Raw genomic sequence first — 11590 nt, 5'->3', positions numbered from 1 at the left:
ATTTAAACGCATAACCAGCATATTTCAAGATTTAAAAATTAATGCAGATCTAACACTTCACATCCCCAGAATATTATAAGTTTCTTTATGTGCGGTTTTGCTTCATTATGTTTATATTGAGGTCATATATGTTCGCCCATGCTAAATTCCTCCTGTATAGTCTGAAAATTACTCATGCGCCGAAGTTAAGTCTGAGCAGCAAAAAGGCATACTTTTATTGGTTAGAACTGTTAATTACTGCAATAGTATACACTCTCTTTGTTCTTAAGCTAGGTTGTAGGTAATTACCACAAAACCCAATAGCTCAGTGGTTATGACTTGCTACGCGAATTAAAAGTTACAAGTACCTACGCGGATATAAAGCAGACTCGCATATAAAGTAAACATTGTTGGTGGGAGTTGGGCTGAATATCTTATTTTCATGCAAAAAATACTCAAAAATCAATACTATGTAAATTGTGGCATGAACATAGTACTGGTCATCCAGAAAAACAGAATATCTTTCAACTGATTCAGCGCTGATTTTCTCTGTCACCCACTTCCAGGTAACATATTCAAAACGCATACATTCTTTTTTGAAGCAATTTTTACCTAATATTGCTCAGCGTAAATAGTTTCCACACACACTCACAACTCTAATCTTAAAACATGTGGCGTGTAAAATAGTGGTCTTAGAGGTTAAACACAGATTAAAACATGAAAAAGAATTTGAGTATTTGAAGTTTAATCATCTCTTAACGAATTTCAAGCATAGGATGCATACGTGTTGTGGCTTTCGTTTAAGTTTCAATCTAAATCTTGAAGGTGTAATCAGACCTTTGAGCAGCAAAGTTTTAGCAGCGGTCAATTCTAGGTTCTATTTTTCTCTGTTCGTTCATTCTTTCTCATCAGTTCGAATTGTTCAAACTTTCTGGGCCTATTTTGTTCATTTTGAAGATAATGAATACGGTCGTTGTATTTTGCAAACATCATTTTCTCTTGTATATCTTAAAGATTATTAAGATTACAATGTTACAACTGAAACTACATTGTTCAGACCTTCTGTTTCAAATACAATTTCGTTATCAGAGGGTGTTTTGTTCTAGTGCCCACGTAATTGCACCAAAATAGGCGAAAGGTAGAATATAGCTGATTGATCTGCTAGTAATTTCATCAGCAAAATTATTGAACATTTGGTGACGATTGAATTATGTTATTAACTGAAAACTAACCACAACAGATTAAACCTACAATCAAAATTGATTGCGTAATTTAATTGCATCAATTTCATTCACAGTTTTCTGTGTCTGAGGTTAAATTGAGCTTTCATTTACGTCATTAAACTTGACTGAAAATTTTCAAAATTCAGAATTTTTGAGTGATATTTGGACTCTTATCTATTTTTGCAGACAAAAAGCAGCTAGACGAAAGATGGGCTTTACAGGTAAAAAACTCCAAAAATACTTTGGCTCATGGTTTTATTTTTCGTATCATTTGGGATCTCACTAGATGTCTATTGCTTGCAGGCATTTTCAATTTCCGAAAGAGGTTTTCTGTGTAAAAAACTACTTACGGACAAAAGTGATAATATATTAACAAAAAGTTTTGGATTTATTATGTTTTTGACACCCTAGCTTATGGGGCATTAGGCTTATATTTCTTACGCCCCACAGGCGCACGTGCTATTTTAACAACAATTTATTTTAATAACAACATAGCTGTTTTAATAACATATTTATTACATAGTAACGTGTTATATAACAACCCGAGTGGACTTGGGGTGGTTATCTTGTAAGATCTTGTAAGATTCTGTCAGAATCTTACAAGAGGATGCATCGTCTTAAAAGATTTTCTGACAGATTGTTACAAGATAAGCATTCGTCTTACAAGGTTCTTACAAGATAAGCATTCGTCTTACAAGAACCTTATAAGATAAACATTCATCTTATATGATTGATACAAGATTAACCGTTGTCTTGCAATGATTGAAATACACAGAACTAAAAAATACAGCGCATAAAAATTTGGAGATGATGCACAAGACGAAAAAAAACATGTAATTTGTTCTGAATAGTGTAGAATTTGAAAGTCAAAAAAAATTATTTGAGTAAAAAAATTTACACTCAGCATTAAGTGGAAAGTGCAAATATGGGGTTTTTCTGTTCCTCCAGATAGAATGCAATGAGAAAAAATTGATTTAGAAATAAATAGTTATGCAATTTTTTTTCGTAGGAGCATAAAAATTATGGGAAAAAATAATAATTTCTTTCACGTTTTTAGTTTTCGGCAATAAGTTAAAAGTAAAAGATAATAATTTTGTACTCATGCAGTAAAAATTATCTTGAAAAGCATTTTTCAATCAAACTAATGAATAGAAATATCAGTCGAAAATACGCAACCAATTCTCAAAACATCAATGCATTAAATGAAGAAAATTGCGCATAAAAGAACCAATCAGAATGCAGCTCAACCGGAACGAACTTGCAAGAATCTTACAAGATAACCATTCATCTTGTAAGATCCTACAAGATAACCAACTTTTGTAAGAATTTTGTCAGAACTTATAAGATAACCATTTTTTATACGAATCTTGTAAGATCTTACAAGATAACCATTCTCTCTCCTCCAGGGAACATATAAATCGCAACTGGGGTCATATAAAGATTGGGGCTGAAACAGAATACATCCAAGTTTATATTATAACTTTTTTTCAATTTTTAGCATTCTTCGTCAATATTTTTTTTCAAATCTGTGAAAATTATTTCGCGTGCCTTAACTTATCTCTCATTTTGTGAGCCTTGGATTCTTGCCAGGTGCACAAGAGAAGGTTTTTAGCTTGTAATTGCATCTTTATTACAGGTAAAGATATATCGAATGCCTCTCGTTTTTATTTTAAAAAGTTTTCTTTAAATTACTCGTCCGTTTATCCTGAATTGATTTTGCTGTCCCGAGTAGTTCTTGCCTATTCAAGTTGTTTTAACGGACAGATTTGTGTTAAAAGCCAACTTTTTGATTACTTTTCCAAATTTTTGCGGCTGTTTGTCTTTTTTTTATATTGAAATGGTTATTTTTAATTCAACAAAAAACCGAAAAAACAAAAACCGAGTGTGTTTTTTAACTATTGTTTTTAATTGAAAATACAAGTACTTTGACACAGCTTCAAGGATTTCTGTTTTTTAAAGATTTTTGAGTTTTGTCCTTTTTGCCGATCTTTTTGTTGTGCCGCTGCTGATTCTGAGTGACAGTTTTCGTTGGTTCTCCAGAACGTGGCAATTGAATCAAATTATTGTACAAGGGTTTTTTTATTATCTTACCTATTTTAGCGACTTAAAATTTTGTTAAAAAATCGGGGAATTAAAAGTTTGTCCCTCTCTGATGTTGCTCTTGTTCTCTAGACTCTCAACTATGAAAAAACCCATTGATTCTCGAAATTAAAAATTAATTTTGTAATAAATTCATTCTTTTTGTAAAAATCTACCAAATCTAGCTGTATGACATTCTTTGGTACTAACTCTTCTCAAAAATGATGAATGAACTTTATAAATTAAAGTTTTTATGTTCTATTTCCGTCTTTTTGCCTGATCTCTGTAATACTTGGTCTCCTTAGAATCGTGCTTGGATCAAATTATCCTATTTAATGCCTTCAGCTACCAGCTTATGATTTTACTGACTTCAACATCACTTGTTGTCGAAAATTTTTACGTTCATTTTTAAATTCGAACACACAGTTTCAAATTGTAACGTGAGTTTAATTTAAAGGTATTTGTAATTGTCATTAGACGCCTTACATTGACAAATAGTTTTGTGCGATTGAGAAATTCAAATGTTAGTTTCAAAACGTCGGTGAAAATTGCTTTCAAAAACTCCGTTAAAATCTGTAGTCTTCGGAATTTCCTACTTTCTGTTTTGTTTCTTTGTCAGTAATTGGGCTTCTATATTTTTACCACATGCTGTCTGAGGTTCCATAGTTCGAACATTCTATCAACTTATTTTAAACTAGGATATTTCTAGAGTCTAGAACTGAGAGAAAATGACGGTTTTGTTTTGTGGTGACCATTCCTTTATTGATTTTCTTTATTTTTGTTTTTAAACTTATTAAAATTATTCCAAACTACTTTTTTCAATATGCGCAATGTATTTAAGACAAGGCAGTTCTTTAGTGGATATCTTTTGGTCATTGAAAAGATTTGTTGCTTAGACGAAACCAAAGGGAACAAATGTTTTTTGAATTGGCTGCGTGATTTGATGCTCAGACCAATTTGTTCCCAAGAAATATTTGTTTATGTTTTCGGCCCCCCGCTTAATGTTTTTATGATTCTGCTTAATCGCTGTGGAGCAGCATTAGGCTTTAGTCTGTTCTCAATCATTGATTTTTTTGGTGACCTTGGCCGTTTTTTTGAAGTTTTTTTTAAATCTACGTAGTTTTATATATTCATTGTCTTCAGGATTCCTCGGCTTTATAGTATGTGCACAGACTGAAAAAGACTATGATTCAGCGCTGATCTACAATGTTGTATTATGATCCGTGTGGATTGCAGCAAGTTATAACCGCGTGTCAAAAAGCAGGCTGCAAGTTGCGAGTCAATTATGTGATTAACTTACACCTGTAATTGATAGTTTTCATAACGGTACAGGTGCACCTAGGGCCTGCGAATAATACGCATCTAGTAAGAAATTATGTTAAAATTACATCTTTATATGTACTTTTATACATAGGAACGAACAACTCAATGTGTAATATATAATCAATAACCAGAATTTTAATAGTAGATTTATGCTTAATCTTGATTATTTCGATATATAATTCTGATTATTCTGACGGCGTGTAAACTTTAACCTTTCGGTTATATATTATTAATCTACATGTATGGAAAAAAGAAAAATTTGAGCAGATTCGGATATGTTTCAGGCTTCATCTGGAGGCTGGCGCTGGTTCTCTCTGTGTTCAGTGGGACAGTCGCTGCATCAGGTTGGCATGCCGTCTCACTGAAATGAAACTTGATACACCTTGATATAAAGATATGTCCGGGTTGCCATTTCTTAGAAAATATACAAAGATCAAATATGATGTGATACAAACCATAACGTTTTTCGCTCAGTCCTTGTATCCGTTTCAAGCAATTGTAGCAACCCAACTGTGGTATTAGCTAACTCCATATACTGCCAACGCTTTAGAGCTTAGAGGACTCGAACCTAATATCTTCAGAACCGCGATCAGGCATGCTACTGTTGCACCAAAGCTCTACTGAAGCTGCAACTTTGCTAGCTTGATATACCACAAGCTGGGTTATTACACAATTATATCTGATCCTTGGATGCCTTAACGAAAGTATGAATGATATTTGGGAATAAAAAAATTTCATATGAGAAGACCTAGTACGGTGAAGCGCATTGGTGCCAGTTGTTATGTGACTTGTACGAAATCATATATGATCCTTGTATGACTACTAAGAAATCATATATGATGCCTGACATCGACATCTCTGGCAAAACTTTGAATATTTTGCTCAAAACCCGAACCAATAAAATTTTTGGTAAAAATCTTGCTGTTTTTTTGCTTTGAAAACTATCTAAAAGACTTTTCGAAATTTAAGATCTTTTAAGACTTAAAATAAAAAAAAATAAAATATTTAGCATATAAAAAACTTGGTTGAATGTTAGACTGATGAATTCGATCGAAATCTTTGCGAAGATTTCAAGCGTGAAGAAAAAAAACATAGGCAGTAGTATACCAGTAACTACTCGAACTATTGTCCAATCTAAAATCTAGCAGAACTAACCTTAATAAAAACGGAATTACAGGAACTTAAAACTTTTACAAAAAATCACAAGTTAGTTCCCGATTGGCCTTTTTGGTGACTATAAATTTCAATAATATACGAATAATGATGTAGACTGTAAAGGGGGTTAATACTGAGGGGAGGTAGCAAGATATGGGTAGATAGGTAGGAAAGGGGTAAAAGGGGTGAGGTGAGTGGATGGTGTATAGGGGAATGGTAGCACGTGCGCGATAGCTGTGGGGTCATTAACGAGTGTTGTTAGGTCAAAACTTCTTTAATTAACCCTTGACCTTGAATTTTAACAGCGGTTTCTAATTGCTATTCATGAGAAATTAAACTACTATTTAAATCCAATGCTCAAAAACAGAGATCAACGTCTGAAATTAGCAGTCAAAACAGTTAACAAAACATAGCCAGTTCAAATAATGGATACAACTCAAAGAGTCACGCAATATAATCAATTTCCTAACATTACCAAAAACAAAAATATCAACAAAAATAAGGATCTATTCTGTTTTGGCCTCCACGGCTTAGTGAACAAGAATCATTTATGACCCCCAGGCGCACGTGCTTTTTTCTTGCATAGTTATGTGTTATATAACAACATATAATTTGTAATGGGGGCCATAAAAACACAGGGGGGAAACAGAAAAGATCCAAAAATAATTAAAAGATTAGTAGCCTAGACACAATTTCTAATTAAGGGGTAGAGGCAGGTGCGGCGGCGGTGGGATGAGGGGACTGATGGGGAGGGGTGTTAGCGGGAGTGAGGTCAGTGGGGTGGGTTCGGGTTCTTGGTGGGGGCATGGGAGCTGGGTGTTGGTAGGTTTGTGTCTCTGCAGTTAGTTAGTTTTGTGTAGGCAGTGGGGGTTGGGGATGGTAGTTTTTTCTAAATACTAAATATTGGTATTAACGTTACTTTTGAAGAAGTCAGCTATGTGTAGGTTGGGTAGTTGAGGGTGTACATTGAATTAGAAGGAGGCAGTGTTAGGGGACAAAAATTCCTCAAAATTCAAAAAGACTTTTTGACCGGCCTTTGTTGGTGAGGGGGGAAGAAAAAAGGTATTTGGGAGGAAGAGGTGGAAGCCAGGGTTGCCATGGGGCAGAAATTTAGGGGATGAATGCAGTTTGAAATTGAGGGAGAGACTTTTATTACGCAAAAACTGCTCAAAACTACCTTTCAACCTTGAACTAGATCAGCCATTCCTAACTGTTTGATGTAATAGAAACTGGCTGAGTGGTAAGATCCAATACTCGAATTAGAATTCAACGCCATAAAAAAAATTACTGATCGATAACAAATGAGACCAAGTTCAAAAGATGAACGAATATCAACAAACTCAAACAAACGAAAAAAAACCAATGCTCCTATTTGAATTGATTCAGTAGGGAATTTTCTGTAATTTGGATAAGGAGAGGAGCTGCTGTGCAAAGCAAAATTTACAAGTTGAATGCCGGACGTTGAAATTTATCAGCAGTTTGTAAATACTGTATTTTAGTATTTAAGTTAATTTTGAAGTCCAACGTTGTTGGAGAACAGAAGTCAACTTTCCAAAACAAAAATAAATCAGACATATATCAACCTTCAAAGTTCAGGCAATGAATAAACTTGGTTCAGCTTAAAAAAAACGTAGCCGCAGAGTACGTGAAACGATTCGGAGTAGAGCTATGAAATTTGTAAATTAACCTTACCTCAATCAGATTTATCAAAGAAAATGGAGAAATAACGAAAACTAATTGACTAACGCTAATGTTCTGACTAATAAAAGATTAGAAAATAATTTCAAAGGATTTGGTTGAATTCAGTTGAGGGAGGGATAGGTGTTGAATTTTGGGTGTGGGGACTGAGGGCATAGTAAGATTGAATAATAGGTAGTTTTTTTAAGGGTAGGTAGCTCAAAACTTCTCAAAATGACCTTTCGACCGACCTTGAGTATTGATAGAGGTTCCTAGTCAATATTTTATAGAAACTAGGCTGTGGTTGAATTAATTTGAAAACAATTAGACGAAACAAGGAAATCCAGCTTTGTTGTCTTGTTTACTTTAGAAAATCAGTATTTACACGGTTCTGTTTGCTTTTTCCTATGAAAAAACGGAAAAGATCCAAAATAATGCATGTTCTTTGTACTAATAACAATTTGCTTTGGCCTATAAGAGATGGCAGTATCCGGATATAATTTATATAAGCTCTTATAGAGTTATTATTTCTATTTTTGTATGATCTTTAAAAAAATGTGGACCGTTTTTTTGAATTCTTTGATTTCTTTCTGTTGTTGTCTATATTACAATTACTTTTGTATGCCGTTTTGCAGATTACAGCGATTACGATTATGACTACGACTATGACTACGAGGATGATTACGTGCCATGGGATTACGATGAAGATTACGATTACTACAACTACGAGCCAGGTTTGCCATTCTCAAAAACTGTCATCTCAGCACAGAGATTCCCCGGGGCCAAAACGACAACGATAAAAACCAAAAAGTTATGAAAAATTAGCGATAAATGCGTTGAATTTATGTAAGATCTACGTTTAAATTGTTGGAAGGAAAATGTTGCCGTCTTAAAGAAAAGATATCACAGATTTTTGCGTTTCGATGCGTAGATCTCGCCTATTTCTGCTGTGAATGCGTTGAAGTTAGAGATGTAACTAAGACGCATTCACCTCAAAATTATGTTAGAAAATGGTTGCGAATTTTCTAATTAGTCAAAACTAGGTACAGCTTATCTTACATAAAGTTGCCAACGTTCCTCTGCCTGGTTCATGATAAAAATTTTACGCATTTTTTGTGTACATGGTGATAAGCAATTTGTGGGGCATTGAATGATATAAAATGCTGAGATTCATAGGTTATTTTAACCAGCAGTTAGGATGTATTAATTTGAGAAATCGCTTGTTAAATATTTTTCGGCCCAGACGGAAATAACCCTAAAAACAGTTTCCTGACGTTTTCAAGGATTTTTATACATAAATTTTACTGTACCGTTTTTGTCACTGAGAACTTACAAAAAGTCTGAGGTGCTATACTCAAATTCTGAATTAAATCGAAAAAATCACAGACGGTTTTTTAATCCAACTATCGCAGCAGCCGCAACAGTTTTATAATTTATAGATGAAATTAACCTAAAAATAGTGAGGTAAGACGGTGTCTGGATTAGAGTAAAAAGTTCCTCCGTTTTTTCTCTCTTCACTGTTTCTAGGCGACTAGAGGCATTTAAAAAAGTTGCAGTAACTTGTAATATTACCAAAGAAACAATAGCGCCAAGCAAATAACACAACGATTCTTGCACTATCGATGTGATGCAAAAAAACTCGTATTTGTCCCGGGATTTGTTTACAAAAAACAGTGTTGTGACATGGATTATTCAATTCTCGTAAGGTTTAGATCAGTTATTTTAGGGGAGCAAGCAGGCACAACTATAGTGAAAATGGATCGGGACTTGATTTGCTCCAGCATGTCTTACTTTCAAATCTAATGTCCCAGCAGTTGGAACAACAGGTTTAAGGCTCTCCAATTTCGGCATCTCTTACCACTAATTCGCTTGTTTTTGTTGTTCCTCAGGGCTTCATCCCTCTAACCAAGTATACGATGAACAAGTAGAACTCCGTGTCAACTTATGTCAAGCTTATCTTGTGCACAATTTTCATTAGGATGTTCTCTCTCTCAACCTTCTAAAAACTTGCACATCAGCCAACGGTTCTTTAGACAAGCATGTTCTTTTTATCATTTTCTTGCAATTTTCCATACAACAAATGTGTTAAAACATTTGAATTTTATCCTCAATTGCAGAGTAATTTAATTACAACCAAAAGTTTACGTGAACTTGGTCCTTGTAAGTCATAGTATTAGATTAGGGCAATCTAAGCAAGCGCAACTGTTGTAGGCCAGATAAGTACTGGTTTCGTTTTGGAACTTGGGCATTTTTTTGAAAACCTTCTTCTTCTTTCTTTTTTTCTTGTTATTCCACTTCCTCACCCTAACCAAGTTTACGTTGATCAACTAGAGGTTCATTACAACGCTGAGGTCTACCCCAAAATTTCCGCCTTAGTAAAAAAATAGTTACACAAAATGAACGAAATTAGGAGACAAGCTTTGATTCTTATTATTCGCAAAAGGGATTGCTTCTTTTATGCGAAAGAGAGACACTTAGTGTAAACCAGGTAAAAAGTTTTTTAGCACGTTTCCACTCACCTTAGATATCTACTTTTTGCATTAAAAGTATCTCCAATCCGTAATTGAGCCTATATAATTGACCACTTTCTGAGCTTGGAAAATTGATTTGATGCTTTGTATAAAGCAATTTAATAAAGATTTGATTGAAATTTTTAACGATTTAAAGTGATTTAAATACAGACAGCTTTAAAGACCAAGTAATTTAGTAGTATTAGTAGAAGTCTTTTGTTTTTTGTATCCACAGCTCGAATAGAGCTGGAATCCTTTTATGCGTATTTGTTCGCGTTAAACTTCCTAACATTTTGTATCTTTCTGAACAAATGTACAACAACTTGCATTAAAAGTATCTTTTTGCATTAAAAGTACTTTTTGCATTAAAAGTATCTCCAATCCGTAATTGAGCCTATATAATTGACCACTTTCTGAGCTTGCAAAATTGATTTGATGCTTTGTATAAAGCGATTTAATAAAGATTTGATTGAAGTTTTTAACGCTTTAAAGTGATTTAAACACAGACAGCTTTAAAGACCAAGTAATTTAGTAGTATTAGTAGAAGTCTTTTGTTTTTTGTATCCACAGCTCGAATAGAGCTGGAATCCTTTTATGCGTATTTGTTCGCGTTAAACTTCCTAACATTTTGTATCTTTCTGAAGCCGCTTCGTGCCAAAAAGAATTAATTGGCACCTATCAAATTGTAAACAGGCGCAATAAAATGTTCGTTCAAAAACCAATAGATCCCGGTAAACCGGCAAAAAGACGCAAAAAGGTAACAATCAATGGAGAAACTTCCCAAAAAAATAATGCACATCATAAACAGACGCAAAATCGAGGGATCTTTCAGAAAAAATGCTAAATACTTGTAAACCTGTAAACATGGACAACAAAATTTAAAAAAATTAATATAGCAATGCATTTGCTAAATTCAAATTGAAATCACTCATTAGATCAAATTTAGTAAGAAAAAAAGTGGAAATCAATTCACATGTGATTTTTTACCGAAATTTCTATCTGTCCAATTTTTTCTAGTTTTGGAAAATCCGAAGAGTTAATAAGTTGTTAGGGGACGAATTTTTGTTTTATGGATCCAAATATTGAACTTAATGCTAGGTTTTTTGACGACATAGCCAATTTAAATATAAAGAGTAAAAAACAAAAATTTTGAAACTGAAGAAGTTTACAGAAATTAGTTTAATCGGCAAACTGTAATAAAATTATCTCAAACAATAACCTTTGAAAACAAATAAAGAACTGAAGAACCACGGAGAATTAGTGGGGCGACAATGAAGAATGTCTACTGATGCAATTTTTACTTTCGCTTACCCTGAAAATAAGCAGGTATTCAGAATTGAGGGATTTTTCATGAAAAAAACGCAAAACTATTGTAGACCTGTATATAGAAAAAATGACGAAAAAATTTTTTCAAGCAATTTAGTTGCTAAATTCAAACGCAAACCACTCACTAGATCAAATTTTGCAAGAAAAATATACAGAAATCAAATCTTTTGTTGTTTTTTACCAAAATTTCTCTCTGTCCTATCGCAATAAATAATGCCTGAAAACAAATAAGAGCCTGAAAAACCATGAAAATATAGTGATACCTCACATCGAATAGAAACCTCGTGATGAATTTGAGTCCTATACGGTAAATTTTTA

General features: G+C 33.7%; 1 protein-coding gene across 2 annotated transcripts in view; it reads left to right on the top strand.

The window, feature by feature from the left end:
- The first annotated feature begins 1068 nt into the window (after nt 1–1068).
- LOC142344873 (uncharacterized) overlaps nt 1069–11590 on the top strand; it is a 148352-nt gene continuing 137830 nt past the window's right edge. For both annotated transcript variants that reach the window (XM_075396910.1, XM_075396909.1), the window contains exons 1-3: nt 1069–1423; nt 4889–4948; nt 8072–8170. In XM_075396910.1, the coding sequence (XP_075253025.1) occupies nt 1411–1423; nt 4889–4948; nt 8072–8170 (172 nt within the window). In that variant the 5' untranslated portion in view covers nt 1069–1410. The remainder of the gene's footprint in view (nt 1424–4888; nt 4949–8071; nt 8171–11590) is intronic.

This window comes from Convolutriloba macropyga, chromosome 8, assembly GCF_964194025.1.
Source record: "Convolutriloba macropyga chromosome 8, txConMacr16.3, whole genome shotgun sequence".
Taxonomy (NCBI): domain Eukaryota; kingdom Metazoa; phylum Xenacoelomorpha; order Acoela; family Convolutidae; genus Convolutriloba; species Convolutriloba macropyga.
Note: the sequence above shows the minus strand (reverse complement) of the source record. Positions and strands in the feature narration are given on the sequence as shown.